This window comes from Phyllostomus hastatus, unplaced genomic scaffold, assembly GCF_019186645.2.
Source record: "Phyllostomus hastatus isolate PE091 unplaced genomic scaffold, TTU_PhHast_1.1 phas_scaffold_46, whole genome shotgun sequence".
Taxonomy (NCBI): domain Eukaryota; kingdom Metazoa; phylum Chordata; class Mammalia; order Chiroptera; family Phyllostomidae; genus Phyllostomus; species Phyllostomus hastatus.
Genome location: NW_025334032.1, coordinates 43,347,957 through 43,364,037, shown reverse-complemented (window position 1 = coordinate 43,364,037; position 16,081 = coordinate 43,347,957). Strand labels below are relative to the sequence as shown.

The following is a 16,081-nucleotide window of genomic DNA, read 5'->3' as shown; positions in this document are numbered from 1 at the left end:
TTACTGTCCATACTTACTTACTGGTAAGTAGTGGCTTTAGGGTAAACTAATTATTCACGTTCGGGAATCACAGGATGTGTCAAGAGTAGTGACCAGCTGAGACTGAAGTTCACACTAAGTGCACACGTGGTTCAGCTGCCACTTCACAGGTTAAACTTGTGGGAAAGTTCTTCACGTGAAGCTGAAAGAATCTGGACATGAGAGGTCTTTCCCTGGAGGCCTGTTGATGGCAATGAGTAAAGATTCATTCCGATTACCTTGGGTCCAGTAGGACAGTCACTAAAGACATCTATGGAGGGACAAGGAGACTGTCAAGGCTATGAAGGGCCGTCTTCCCCAGTTCTGGGGCAGGGGTCCCATGGACCCAGCTCATCTTTCTGGAGTCAGGATCGACAGGTCATCCATACCAGGCACACTGAGGGATTGGCCGCCATTGGTCAAGCTGGCCACATCTGGCCGACAAGGCAGGGCGGGTGACGGAGGACACAGCCGCCAGTTACAGTTTGTTCGGATGCTCAGTGCAGACAGAGGATGTGTGTGGTGGGGCAGTGCCCCCGGAAAGAGGGTGGCGGGTGGGCCATGGGTGCTGGCCAGGGAAGCGCGGGTGCGGCCAAAAGTCAGGCCCTGTTCTCCGTCTGATTGCCGAGCACCTGGCCTCGACTACTGGTTCCCTTGCAGTTTTGGCCAAGTTAATGCATCTAGTTGATTTTTATCTTCCTTGCTATCAGTACCACTCACTGCCATTGTGAGGAGTCAATGAGTGAATTTATGTAAAGCCACAAGGCCACCGCCTGGTGCTGGAGTCACTGGACGGTTTAGGTCGCCCGGTATCGCCTGGCGCCAGAGAGCCAGAGCCGCCCCCTCTCCACCCGGTGTGCTGGTGTCTCTTCTTCAGGGACCATGTCGGTGGAGGAAGGGCTGGGCGCCAAAGTCCTCTCTTGAGGCAAAAATAACTGGAGTCAAAAATTTTTCAAAGAGACTTTCGGTCAGCCCATAAATATAGGATGTGTCTATAAATGTGCAACGTACAATGTAAAATAAATACATAAAGGATGCATATAAAGTATATAAGTGTGAACTGTGAAGAAGACATTCAAATACAATCGCTCAGTGCTGTCAACTGCGAGGTAGACAGGCCCCGAGACCGAATGTCCTCCCACCTGCACACCCCTGCAGGCTGTGAGCAGTTGAGGGTGGGCTGACCGCACACCCAGCTCGTGGTGCAGGTCTAGGGCTCAGTGGTGGCCGGGGGGTGGGGGGGGTGGCCACGAGGAGTGCTGGGAGAAGCGGGGCCCTGTGCACGCCAACTTGGCCCACCTGCTCCCTCTAGCGACCCACCCTGGAAGTCGCGGAGGATGGGTGCTCCTGGGGACCGTGCGGAGGAGAAGTCAGTGTGAGAAAGTGAAAACAGAAACCCCTGTGCTGCTGGCCCATCCCACTAGAGAAGCCTGAGGAGAAACCCCGTGGCCGTCCCCTTCCAAGAGGAGCAGACATTTCCATTCGCAACAGCAAGTTTTGGGGCTCGTTTCAATGCGGTTTCTGGCCGGGTGATGAAACAGCCGGGCCCGCTAGTGGAGACTCCAACCTGCCAGCACTTCCCGCCCATGGCTATTTTCCTTTTGTATCTCTTTACAAATTTACCTCTGCTCCCAATGATGGATTCACCAGCCTACCTGTGTGCCCTCCCATAATTCAGGGACACTTTCATGGAGATTGCCTCAACTGCCACCCACCTCCCTGGCCGCCCGAATATGCCGTCACTCATCCGCCCACGAGCAGACACCCTGGAAGCGTGTTCATCCTCTCCCGTGGGAGAGGGTCCAGAGTGGTACATGCAGGTGTGTGCCTTGCATGCATACCCGTAGGAGTGGGCCCAGAGTGGCACACGCAGGTGCATGCCTTGCATGCACGCCTTTTAAATCTTTGTAGAAATCTCTCCATGCACTTGGCTCAACCCCTCTAGGGTATCTGAAGCCCTTGTTGCCATGATTTGGTGACTGTGTATCTCAGTTTTCGATGATGGTGGTGCTAGGTTTATCGCGGCCATACGTAAGGGCCGGACTCAGAACAGCTGCGTTTCTTTCTCTTTTTCTCTTGTCCCCCACACCAGGACACTGTTGCTTTGGTTGAGCACAAGACTCAGCCATTGGCTTTCACTTAGAGGGCATGTTTTGCCAAAAACACATGTGTCTTAAAGCCAGACTCCCTCCACCTCGGGAGGGTGGCAGATGTGACTGGAGAAGCGGGCTCATGAGCCCAGGTCCGTGTCACAGGGTCACACCACGGCCTCGGCTCGCTGGGCAGAGTGGCTGCTGACGTCACCACACTTTTAAATGATCTTCCCCCTCAGCTGGACACCCGGAGTGACATTAGGGGGAGCGATGTGGCTGCTATCAGTTGCCTTTCACAGGTTCAGCGGGGCAGGGAGATCTCATTATGAATAAACATATATTTCTCATGAAAGAGCCCTTAAAGTCCTTCAGCATCAACTATATTATTTCTAAGTGTGCTTATGAAACTACCAGCTTCCTCTCCATATTCGAGTTGAATTTCAAAGGTGACATGGGCAAATGCTGACACGAATTCACAGCCTTCTGGTGTGCAACAGGGAAGCACAGGTTTCCATTGTGAAAAGGAGAGGAAAGCGTCTTTCGAACAGAGGAGGGATGCGTGGCATCTGGATCATTCTTTAAGAAAAACCTGTGCAGCTTAAGAACAACAGGCGACGCGCTCAGGCACGGTGCTGCTTTCCTTCCAGGCAGATGGGTCTTCAAACCCGTCCACCCGAACTCTTGAGCAGCCTCTGAGGGTCCCTCCCACTTGTCAAGGGGCTCCTCCAGCTCAGACCCCAACAAATTGCACATCGCCCACCCCCCACACGCAGGGAAAGCATTAATATTCAAGCACAACTTTCTAACAACAAATTACACAGGAAAGGCGTCACAGGCATAGCCGGAGGAATAGAAAATAGGACGGAAGAGAATGAAGTCATCTTTTTCTCCATTGTGAAATAAAAGCTCCATCATAGGTATTTTAGCTATATATCTTTATGTACTTCAGGCCATTACGCAACTTTTCTGTCCATTTTTAAAAGACCGCTCCCCCCTGCTGTCCCCGGTGTGAGTGTGCAACATCTCGGTGATGCAAGGACCCACTGCGACAGACCCTCCCCGGCTCGCCACTGCCCCCCCACCCCGCGGAGGAAGGGTTTCCATGTTCCCCGAGAAAAACATCGCAACTAATGACATCATTGCTCTTCATTCCTGCGCCCACCAAGGCTGGCTCGGTGAGACACGGCCAACCTGTTACCACAGTCCATGATTTAGCTCAAGATTCTGTGCAGTGAAGCGAATATCATTTCTCTATTTGAAATTGTCAGTTTATCTTTCCTTAAAGAAGTTCTCCAGCCAAAAAGCACTCTCATTACGTGCTATAAAAGAATATATTACAATATGTTATTCCTAAAGTGAAACAGTCAGTGGGGATGCCTTTTAAGGATGGAAATTACCCTGAAAATTTGCCACTTCAAATCGCTGGTGAACACTGAAGCTATTTGCTCACAGAAAAAGGTAGTTGAGGTTTTTTTTAAATTTAACAAGTAGATCATACGAAACCTCTAGATTATTTTGCTTCCACTACAGATTATCATTAACAAGTATGCTAATGACTAAAAATGAGACATGGGTTTATTCATTACCTTCCTCTCCTGCTTATGTAAAACCTTCACATATTTATTGTCACAGGCTCTGATTACATGTGTGTATGCATATGTGTGTGCAAGTGTGTGTGTTAACAGAGACCCAGCAAAGCTGGATGGCTCAGAACAATGAAAAAAAAAATAACTATACTATGCTTCCAAACTACCTATTTCATTGTGTGACGTGTGGCGTTTTCTAAAACAATGCACCCTATGCCCTCGAAATCAGAGGTGACAGCTGACTCTTTCCAACACTGCTCTTGAGCATTGCCCTCCTGCAGCGCGGCCCGCGCCGCTGTTGCCTCCTGGGGCCAGGGCGCGTTTTTCGGGGACATTACGTAAGCCCGAGAGCAGACGGGGAGAGGAGGCTGCTGGCGCTGGCGTGAGAGGGCAACAGCCCCTCGAAGCCAGCGCCGGCCACGCAAAAAATTCCAGGGTGCTCGAATCACTTGAAATGGCCAATATTTGGCCATTTTTAACCTACAAAATGACAATTTCATGCTAATTTAAATAGACAGATCCACCTACACAGCTTAGACATGCATCGGAGAATGCCCTCGGCCGCGCCACTCGGAAGCCGGGGACAGTGGGCTCCCGGAGGGGGGAACGCCTGACATCAGTGCGCACTGAACCCCGGCGAACCTCTGCCCCCTCTGGGTGCAAACTGCATTCGTGCCCAAAAGAAAGGAAAAAAAAAAGACTGTTTTCAAAAGGTGCCCCAGCCAAAACGTAATAAATAAACTCCTGGTCTTTGTTCTGCGAGATGCCCTCTCCAAGGTATGGGTGCCGGTTACATCATCGCATTTTCAGCTCCGAGGGGCCCCAGATACTGCGTCGCGCTCTCCCACCCGGGGTCCCTGGACCCAGCCGACCAGCGTGGACGCATGCAATAAATAAAGCTTAACAAAGGCTGGTCTAAGGACGGGTCTGAGACAATACTGCAGCGCTCGTATCATCGACACCAACGATTTGCAAACTGCCACCACATTGCTGCCAGACCCCCTGCAAGGGAAGCACACCGGCGAAGGGGGGACAGAACATGCCCTCCCAGGGCGCCGGGCTGGTCAGCCCCGCTGCCCAGTGCCCAGGGCACACAGGCGGGCTGCACAGCAGTGACTGAGCCACACACACAAACCCCCCCGCCAGCACGGTACCTTTCTGTGTCTGCCCCTCTTCCATGTTCTCCTCCATGGCTACCTTTCTTCGGCAGGCTCCGGTCCCCGGGGTTAATCAAGAGCTCGGGCAGACGCCGGAGAGCCTGGTGATTTTCGGCCCCCGGGAGGCTCCGGCAGCCCTGGCGGCCGGGGCAAGTCCTCGGAGCTGCGCGGAGGATCCCTCGCGCCTCCCGTTTGCTCGGAGACAGGCTGTCAAGTGCAATTTCATTCAAATTACTCTTCCGTGAAGATTATCAATTTTTCTCCTCAAAGCTGCCCATTGTGTAGCACTGGAAGCAGGTATTCAAGCAGACAGGCTGAGAATTTTGGGGGGAAATCTGGTCTGAATCCCAGGAGCGGGCGCTCTATGATTCATAAGCCTGGCTTTGCATTTCAAGTGAGGAGAAGAAATCGAGGTTTGTATGGAAATCTGGGCTCTGAATTGGAAAGAGGCTGGGCTGGGGGCAGATGGAGGGGTGTTCTCCAACAGGAAGCAGACCACCACCCCAGAACTCCCCCCTCGCCGCCCGAGTGGGAAAGCCCAGACGCCTGTCCCTTCCCTGTGCGGCGGGAGTGGCTGCTCACCCAGTCAGACACCTTGCCGAGTGCGTTCTCCTTTCTTCTCCTCAAAGGGTCTAGTTAATTTGATTTAGAAGTGCCAGAAAAAGCACGCACGATACCACCTCAGGGTTTAATCTGGGAAAGGTTATTATTCAGAGCGGACCTGTAAGCGCACACCTTTCGGGTTTAAAAAGATACAGAAGTATATGGTTTTCAAGAGAAGAAGTATAAACCTTTAAGCCTGAAAGATATGTTTTAAGTAATTATTTTTTTTTTCTTCAGAAGCCATGAGACGCTTGAAGGGGAGGGGAAAACACCAACATTAAATAAAAGAAGCGATTGATGTCTTTGTAATGTATTGTTCCAATTGTAGACCACCAAAACTGCTGATTTTAAAAGGGAATCTCTTGAAAGGGAATTGTTTCAAGGGTCATTACTGGGGAATGAGAAGGAAGAGATTCTAGATAAGGAACAACAGGCTGAGCAATTTATAAGGGGCGTCTGCAGTCTGATTTGGAATGCAGATCCCCGCGCTGCAGTCTGGCGAGAAATTAGCATCTGTGCTTCAGCCTCCGAGTGACAGGGCACAACCCCAGAGGCTCAGCGCCACACAAAAGGTGCAGCAAGGAAATAAACAGTGTCCCTTTCAAGGGGGAATAAGCCCTTCCTAGACTCTGAAGGAAGAAAGATCCTGTCTCTGCCTCCACCTCTAAGCAGCATGTATACTCCCAAACACCCAGCTGTAGCCCTTACCTTCAATCAGCACTGATTCACACCCCACCGATCTACAGTACATGCTTCTTGCGTTACAGAATACATTCTGCGTGCACTTTAAACAGTGGGCCAGTGGCATGTTACACTCTACCCCCTCAGTCATTACAAAAACAGCTATTTAGAAGAAAGGGAATTCGTGCACAACCTACTCCTTTCTCATGATTTCTCATAGGAGAATGTTTAGCCTTCTTAGTTGTATAATCATTTGCATGCATTTTCTCTCGTCAAATGCTCTGAGCCCACAGGTAACTTGCACCTGAAACCTATGTCTTCGGCACGTGTCCGAATCCATGTTCCAGGGTCAGGGAGAGTCTGCTTGCTCAGGGCAGGGGTGGAGAGAAGGAGCCGCGGAGAAATCAAACAGCGAACACACAGCCTGCAGCATCCTCGGACCCCGGGCTGGGCGGACCTGGCCTCCCCCCAAACCGCAGGGGTGCCCCTACGCGTGAGTAGGTTCCATTCATTTGACGCCACAGAAGCCATCAGTGAAACAAGCCACGAAAGGAAGGATAAATAATGCCACTCTAAATTCTGAGAGCGATTTACCATCCACAAACCATGTCTGCATGCGTTAACCCATCTATTAGAAAACATAGAGAAAGTGTTACTTGGCCCCATTTTGTGTTGGAAAACTGAGACGTGGAGAAACTCAGAGCGGGGGCTCGTCAAGGACCAGGTGAGTCCTAGGGCCACGGCGGGGGTGCCCATCTGAAGCTCTGACCGTGGCGGCCACTCCTGCCTGCTGTCCGTCACCAGCGGCTTTACCAGCTTCGGCCATCAGACTCAGGCTACCGCGGTCTTCTCGCACAGGACGGGGAAGGGGGAACGGAAACGAAAGGGAAAGGGACACTTCTCCTGGGGCAAGATAAATGCAAAAGTAACTGTGACCTCTTTCCTGTCTGGACACTCTGAAGCGGAGCAACAAATTCCAAGAGTGATCACCTGTTGGCCTAAAATGGACTTTTCCTCACCCCCCCAAAAATTGTGACCAACATAAGACAAGAACAATGTATATTGATTTTTTTTAAATAGACAAGAACCGCCTCAGACCCCAGTGTGACGGACTTGCACAGAGCAACGTGCACGCGCAGCTTCCGATGGCGACCCCCCGTCAGAGCGGATGTTAGTTCCGTGACCGTGGGGAGATGCACGCAACGCAGAATGTGCCGTGTTGACCACGCCCAAGTGCACAGCCCTGTGGCATGGAGGACGTCCGCGCTGCTCTGTGGCCATCCCCTCCCTCGTCTCCAGAACTTCCCATCCTCCCAGAGGCAAACTCTGTCCCCGTGCAGCACGGATGCCCATTTCCTCTCCCCGTGTGAGGGCAGTTGAGGTGCTGGGGCTGATTGTTGGTTTTAGAATTGTTTTCTGAAGTCTTGACCTGACTTCAACTAAAAATAGTTTGAATAACCTAATATCTGAAAACTAGTGAGAAAAGAAAAGTGGTTGTCATTACTGCAGACTAACTGTGAATTCTAAAATGTACTTTATGAACCTTAAGAAATGACCATGCTTTTCTTATAGCTCTCCTTTAAGACCCCAATTGAGATGACAAGATGCCTCATCTACTATCTTTTCATTATATCACTTTGTGTTTTCCTCCTCTGTGTTTTTAGTCATTTGCTTTAAAAATATGATGAGTTCAATAGGTAGTTTAAAAATATGTTAATACGCCCCGGCTGGTGTGGCTCAGTGGACTGAGTGCCGGCCTGGGAACCAAAGGGTTGCCAGTTCAATTCCCAGTCAGGGCACGTGCCAGGTCCCCAGTCAGCGGGGAGGGGGTGGGAGAGGTTGTGAAAGGCAACTACACACTGATGTTTCTCTCCCTCTCTTTCTCCCTCTTTTCCCCTCTCTCTAAAAATAAATAAATAAAATCTTTAAAAGAATAAAAATATGATAGTAAATGTTCATCTCAATTTCCCTTTCAAACACTGTCCAAGAAACATTTACAATCTCTGTCCCTGTTTCCCTGCGTTAGCGAGGAGACACATTAGTCACTACGCCTAAACCCATTGTAAGTCCTTCTGGTTTTTCCTAACTCATCTTAACTTGGGGTTGGCTCTTCCTTTAATGCTTCATCTTATCTTTATAAACATTTTATTATATACATCAAGAAAATATCTACCTATTCCTATGACATATAATTAGTCATCTTAGTGATACATTTCAAATACGGACAGGAAATCAGAGCGACAGATCACATAGCCCCTTGATGATCACAGATACAGCATCAGATGCCAGGAAGGGGAGAGCAATGGCTGAGGTCCTTGGGGCAGACCCAGAAAAAGGGACCCGTGGAAACACGATTGTATGAACCGAGTAAATGGAACACAGGACAGACACACACGAGCACTGTTCAGAAACTGCTCTTGTTTCCTCAAAGGTGTTGGACACAGACCCAACACTCTCTGAAGAACAAAATGCCTTAGTTGGTTTCTCCCCACATTTCGACAAAGAAAAAAGAACCCTTTTTACTGCTGGCTTAAGCTCTAGGTCAAGGAATGGACTTCCATAAAATCTTCCCAAAGAAAATGAAAATCTCCACACACACTTGCATCGTTTTGATGATAAAAGTAGCACCAGCGCGGCATTCTCTGGAGTTGTATAATGGTGTGCTGCAGCCCGTTCTCAGAATGAGCACGGCCTTTCCAAGTCTTGCTGGACCTAAGTACCGCCACCCTTATTGTCTTTAATTTTTATTGTACAAATCTTTATTGGGCATTTTTACATGCATAGGCCAGAGGGATGCATACCTGCCATCAGGATGTTTACAGCACAAGTCAGAAATCGCAATTCTGCGGGACATGCAGCAACTAGTAAGGACCCAAGAGCACAGGTGCCAGATGAGTCTGTCTACTCGAGGACAGCCAACCTGCTCTTCCGTTCTGACAGCTGGGGAAGTTGTCTTGCTTTTCTAAAAGGCATAGGTTGATCTGACTTTCAAAGGCTGAGCCACTTTCTCCAGGAGGCATAGCTGGTGAATGAAGGAATTGGGATTTGAATTTTGGTCTATTTCTACACTCCCCCCTCTCCCTCCACACACACACACACACACAAAGATAACTCATTCAGTACTTAACACAGCCATGAGGTGGTTCGTGTTAGCCTGTCTTCATTTCTGAATAAAGTCACCTTAAAGATGATGGACACAGCTTCTGCCTCGGTTGAAGGATGAATTTATTTTTCCTCCATTCATTTGTCCTAAAGTTTAACTATTTAGAAATCTCAGTGAAGCCTAACTTTACATACCACATTGCATATTAGAAGTGACAAGACTATAAAGATAAATAAATAAGAAGAGAGGGAGGTGGGGGGAGAAGGGGAGGGAGGAGACACATGCCAGGCAAAGCTGCAGCCGGTCAGAAGTTCTGAGGTTTGAAATGCTGCATTTAAGTCTCGCTTTGAGTGTTCACACAGGCACAGATGACAGAGACAATCTTCTGAAAGAGCTGATTACACAACACGGCGCACAGAGACGTGATGAGGAGAAATAAGACCCACGGCTTCTCGGCTTTGTGATAAGCACGCTGATCTGCTGTGCTTATGCATTCTGTTGCACGTCCATTCACGGGGGGAGCAAAGACACGGAAGCCTACTCTTACAGTCCCAGAGAGCATCTTGGGTGATCTGCAGATCCTTCTCATCTGACCGCAGGCAACTACTCAGGGGTTCACAGCCTCTCTCCCCGATTCACGATGCCCCCCACCAGCACGGTGGCCCATCTGAATTAAATTGAAAGTGGACGTAATGCATTTCAGTAATAAAGCGTAACCATGTCAAGGCGGGGGAGCATCAAGTCGAAAGATCATTTTAGACCAGAAAATACGGTGGCCATTCTGGACCAGAGAGCAGGGCGGCGAGTGCAGCTCTGCCCCAACACAAAGAGGGTAGAGCTTTCACAAGAGGTGAAACAGCCAAGTGGACTGTATAGGGCGGACGCCAAGTGAAAAAGTGTTTTAAATTACTACGTCATCTGTAGAGTTCCTCGTGGATTGTTTTTAGCAGTTTCCCCTTTTTGCACGTAGAGACTTCAATGACCACATTTCAGAACAATTACCAGGATGCGCCCTTGATGCAGTCAATAAAATCAGTAAATAAAACCAGCCGTCTGTCTTGGGGGTTACAACGCGACTACAAAGCTAAAGGCAGAAACCGTGAACAAGGTAGATTGAGGTTGGGCTGGATACGGGTGGCCCCTGTTTTAAGTAAAACGTATTCATTTAAACACTGGAGACTAACTTACTAACTTCTACTTGCCATGACCTGAGCCCTGGAGGTCAGTCCAAGGCCAGGGTCGGGGCATGGCTGCGGTTGGCCCTGCAGGAAGTGGATGCCTGTTTTTTGGAGGCAAATCCATAGATTGAACACCATTGGTTTGGGGCAAGAAGAGGGAGGGCAGGAGGGAGGAAAGGTGGCGAGAGACAGAGGAATGAACGAATGGGAAATGAGAATGAGAACGGAGCGGGGGTAGCAGGGGGGTCAGTAATATTCACGGTGAGTTGGTAAGGGTTTAGCTGCCTTTTATTGTTGTTGAGCCTCAAAACTTCGATGAGGTTGTGCTAAATAAACACCGCAGTCTGATCTCAGCTGACCTGTAGAGTTAAAGGCGGCCATGCTCACCATGTGTGTGCTCTGTGTGTGACATCCTATTTGTCACACACAGAGCACACACATACACATGCATGCACATATAAATACACAGGTGCTCTTCATAACTGATTGACACATAATAGCTATGTAGTACATAACATGTATAATAGTAATGGCAATACCAATAAGAATAACAATAATAGCTAATGCTCCTGTAAGCCCTATTGAGGTTACAGGAGCCAACCACTCTAACGACGCTGCACGTGTCATCCCATCAGTCTTGACGAGAGCTGCGTGAGGTGGGGGCTATTACTGTCCCCATCTCATGCATATGGAAACGGAGGCACGGAGGACTTCCGTGGTTGCACCCAGACCACACAGCTCAGGAGTGTGCGAGCTGGGATCCCCAGCAGCCCGGTCTGCAGGGCCCCCCCTTCACCCGCTCAGAAGAAACCATAGGTAAAGGGGGGGGGGGGACTCTTATTCTGCCTGTGATTTGTGCTTGCCGCTGGCCTGGGCTTGCTCGCTGTCCTCCCCGAATTTGTTCGTCTTCATGTGCAGTCTCTGTTGTTTATGATTTATTTCGTCATTTATTTGTTGACGTATATTTCTTGACTTATTTCTGGCTGTAACCCCATATATGTCCTAGGCTAACTAGACTTAAAAAAAAAAACTGGGCTGAACACCTTTGTATTTAGGTTGATGATTTTTCTTCATTCCCTGAATTGACAAAGGAATCCAAACAGCAGAGGCCACTTGGTTCACTCATCTCACTCATTTACGTGTTCTTTAAGACACTTCCACGAGAGTTCCTTTTTCTTGGAGCTAGTGCAGCATCTCTTTCTACTTGCCCTTTAATTGTCAGCTGGTAATTAAGGCTAGAGCTTTATCAAAACACACAGAGTGGCTGAGAGAAATGCCCTTTATTTAATTACTGTGACTCCCCATAGAGCCGCACGCCGGATAAATTAACTGACTGGACAGAAACAAAACGATATTTGAATCTAGCAGATGGCACACTTGGGCCTGAAGACACCGGGAAAGAACCGGAGTGAGTAAGTTATTAGTCTGAACCGAAAACACCTCGGAACGGCCACTCTGTTTGCTGTAACATGACCTCCTTTGGCACATTTTTAACACAAAAGCGCAGGGCGCTCAGCTTACATTCCCAGAGTCTAAATTACCTTACGACCAACTGTAGACAGCAATTTGTTTTGAGCAGCCCAATGCCCCAGCGAGTCAGCCACAAATTCCTTAGCATGAAATCGCAAATACTCCACGGACGGGCCCTGTGTCAGCAACACGACTTCTCTCTCTCGGTTTGCGAGGCAAGTCCAGGCCCTGATCAGAGGAACGGCCAGGCCCCTCCCACCGCTCTCCACCCGCGAGAAGACCCCCGGAAACTTGATTTCCATTCACCACATTTTCCTAACATTGCCCTCAAAAGGCATGAACAGAACTTCTGATTTCTGGGTTGTAGGCCCGGGTCCCCAGCGCCCGTCTGGGTGGCTTCTCAGACCGGAGCGCCCCTCACCGATGCCACGCAGAGGTCCATCCAGGTCAGCGCCCTCTGTCTCCACTGTCGGCCCGTCTCTGCTTCTGTTTGCTGTTTCTTAAGATTCTGCCTTTCTAATCTCTTTCTCAAAGAAGTCAGCAACTCGTTTAGTAACAAGCAAATAAACTAACAAAAGACTTTATCCTTTGGCCGGCTGGTGCTAGAAATATTTTTAGTCTTGACCTCTCACAGGTATTTGAGACTTAAACCTTAACCTGAAACAAATAAGAAGGTACTGTTTTTCCCACTTTGATAAATTGCCCGGCAGGAAAAGGGAAGCTTGATATCATTTTCTCTTTATGAACACAAGGAATACAAAACAAAATGGTGTAGTAAATAATGTAACAAATTTCTAAAAATTATCCTGGCCACCCTAAGGATTTTGAATCAGGACAACAGATTACTACATCATAATTAACACGATGAATACATCATTTCACTTAAAATATATTATTAGCATAGTTCTCATCATGCAGCAGAAATAGCGCTAGGTCCTGACACGCAGAAACTAACAAAGTGAATCATCTGCTGAGACCTTAGTTCTCTTCTGCTCTGGCAGGAGGCGCCAACGACGGCTGGAACATTAGGAAGGAAATATTCACTTTGGTATCATTTTATTTCCTTGTAAGGTTTGAACATGTGTGACAGAAACTGCATGATTTTATATCTTGATCTCTATTTTCTAATTTCCAAACACAGGCTTTTGCATTTGGTTACACACGCATGTTATATTTACCTGGTGGATTAGTCAAAGCTCTTTGGGTGCAAGAAATAGACAGCCAACTCCAACAGGCTGGAACCGAAGGGGAGTGTTGGGCGCACAGCTACCAGGTGATGGGCCCCGACAGGAGGCGTCGGGGTCCCAGGCCTGCCTGCCCGCCCGCAGCCACCAAGGCGAGGAGGAGGCTTTCCAGGTCTCCCATTGGGTGCTGCCCACGCGGCACCATTGTCCTGTTCTAGACCCTTCCCCCAGGCGCAGTCTCAGCTGACAGGAGCGCCTCCCCTCTTGTGCACCCCTCGGTGCAGCGCCAGGAGGAAGGACCGCTCCGGGCGGTGGGAGAACGGGTGGGGGAACCACTGCCCCCAAACGTGGAGAGGTTCCGCTCCCAGAAGACGGGCGGGGGTGGGCAGGCAACGACAAATGTCTTCTCTAAACAGGCTTTCAGCCAAAAGGCAGGAATGCCCTCAGTGGGAATTTCCGGTTAAAACTACGAGAGTGGAAAAAGATCCCGAGGGAGGAAATGGAAGAGAGAAGACAGACTGAGCAAGAATGCGAGCCAGTGAAAAAGGCAGAGAATTGGCAGCAAAAACGACAGAAAGCGAACAAGACGGCATGTCAAGCAGGCTCACCGAGCCCTTCGCAGCCCTTGCTCCCAACCGCGCACTGCAGAACCCCGCGGGAGCAGACGAGTACTGCAGACCACTGGGAACACGCGCTACCGTCGGTACCAAGCTCGGGCATTTCAATTAGTATTAAGATGCCTAGTGGAGGCACTCTGCTAGGGACTGCAAAGCGTTTGCACAGATCACCAAGAGAGAGACTCCAGCCTCCAGAACCTTCTTCAGGAGGATATGTGACACACACGCTGCATGACGTCTCACTGTCCTTAAGCACCACGAGGAGCAGCTGTCCCGTAAAGAGACTCAGCGACAGAGAGAGCAGAGCGGACCGGCTCCTCTGGGGGAAGACCAGGGAAGAGGCAATGTTCGCGGTGGGCCTTCGCGGTGTCTACCCCTGCGTGCGGTCACGGGCGCGGTCCAAGTGACACACGAACACCAAGTCAACGGTGCGTCCCACACGGGAGCGAAGAAGCCAGGATACGCCCAGGCCGAGTGCCGTCTCCCAGCAGGGAGGCCAGACACCCGCCGTGAGACACACGCTCCATGACAGGCCGGGACAGCGTGGCGCTCTTACTGCCTCCACTCGGAGTCAGGGGTGCACCTGTGCTGTCCAGGCGTGGGGGCCGCGCTTCGCCCTCTGAAGACGAGCAGAGGGAAAGCCACGTGCAGAGACACGATGTCGTGCCAGTTTCGTTTTGTTTTTAAGTGGCTTTACTGCATCCTCAATCCTGCCCACAAAGCCATCTTCAGTCTCTCCTCCTTCTTTCTTCCTAGCCAACAGATATCTCTTTCGGAAAAAGGCAAGGTACGAGGTGCAGATAAATATTTTTAGCCAAGTCTAATTCGGCTTCACATTGTTCCCAGCAGAGAAATGAAGATATGTTATTTTCCCATTTAACAAATCAGGAAATTAGGGGACAGAGAATTTAAGCAGTGCTCCCCGAGAGCAGAATGAGTCAGAGCCGAAACTGTGATTCATTGTGACCATCTGAACTTTTCTCCCTAACCAACAGCCACTGGTTATTTTCGGTCCTGAGTGGGCACCTCAAACCGGCAATACCCAACCAGCACGTACCAGCAACCAGCAGTTGCCAGGAGGGAACAGAGCGAAAACATCCTTCCAGAGCCCGTCCTGGACCAGGGAGACGGAGGCCACCGTTCCTTGAGTTAGTGAAGAAACGGGGCTAGAAGTCCCCCTCCTCCTCCCAGAGAAATGCTGCCGCCGTGCCGAGTCTCCGAGCTGATGTGCTTGGGAAAGAGCCAGGTGTGCTGGGCATGCCGGGGCCACGCGGGGAGCCCGGTGAGTGAGGCCCGCCGCCCACAGCAACGGCCAGCGGAAGTGGGCCCTCGGGGCTGCCCGGGTGGGTGTTGGCGCCCAACCGAGGGACATGTTTTCATTCATCAGGACTTTGAATCTGAAAATGATGGCCTGGCTTTCAAGAGGCAAAGAGAATTGGCTGTAGAAGGTCCCCACGCCTCCCGTCTGGCTTCCAGCCCGAGGGAGGGGAGGGGAGGTGTAGACCTCGGCAAAGGACAAAGACGCCACCATCCCTTGGATGGTTCAGATGATTCCTTTTAAAGTTTGTTTTATTCTTGGTTTGTTTGTTTGCTTGGGTAGTTACAAAATCCTTAAAAAGTGAGAAATGGTGCCGAATGCTCCGTTCTCAACCCAAGGTATCAATGGAAACCAAGTATCAACAGCATAGATGCATATGCCAGCATGTATTTCTCTCCCTTCGGATAATCTATATTTTCTAACTTTTCTACAAGTATTGCTTTTGTTATAAGAATTTTTAAATTTCATTAACTTTCCAAAATTGTCTAGTTCCGACACACTTTTTAAATGTATTTACCCCTGGCACGCCATGCCTGCATCGTGTGTTTGTTCTGTAGGGTAAAGTCACGGATGTAACAAAGAGGTCCCCGAATGTGCACATGCTAAACAGCACAGACGAGGCAGAAGTGCACCCCCTGTGTGTGCTGCAGAGCCGGCTCGACAGAACCACCCTCCTGTACATCGTCCCCTGGGACTCGAGTTGACATCAGCTCTGCCATCTTTAACGTGTGGCTTCCACGGTCACTTTGGGAGTTGTCTCCTGCCCAAAAGCCAGAAAGAGAAAAGAATGTAGAGGTGCAGAACGTGGCAAGCTCTTATAGGTCGGGCCTGGAAGGGATGCCCCGAGCCCGCTGGCATTCCATTGGCTAGAACTGCGTCACATGTTCTACCTGCTGGAAGGGGGACTGGGAGGTGTGGTCCTGCTGGCCAGACGGATCCCAGCAATGACTCCATGCTTTAAAGGGGAGCATGCATCTTTGGCCGATTGGCAACTGCTTCTGCTGCAGCAGGCTGCCATCTCAGCAGTTTCATGACACCCCCCGCCCTTTTATGACCTCAGAGCCCTCGCACTT

General features: G+C 49.9%; 1 protein-coding gene across 3 annotated transcripts in view; it reads right to left on the bottom strand.

Annotated features, from left to right (window-relative positions):
• The window catches only part of GPM6A (glycoprotein M6A), a 184,969-nt gene that overhangs the window by 87,100 nt on the left and 81,788 nt on the right, over positions 1-16,081 (bottom strand). The window contains exon 2 of one of the 3 annotated variants that reach the window (XM_045821708.1): positions 4,852-5,061. The exons of 1 other annotated variant lie outside the window; for it this stretch is intronic. In XM_045821708.1, coding sequence (XP_045677664.1) covers positions 4,852-4,888 — 37 coding nt within the window. In that variant the 5' untranslated portion in view covers positions 4,889-5,061. Of the gene's footprint in view, positions 1-4,851; positions 5,421-16,081 lie in introns of those variants that run through there. One more of the 3 variants, XM_045821707.1, reaches the window with a different exon arrangement.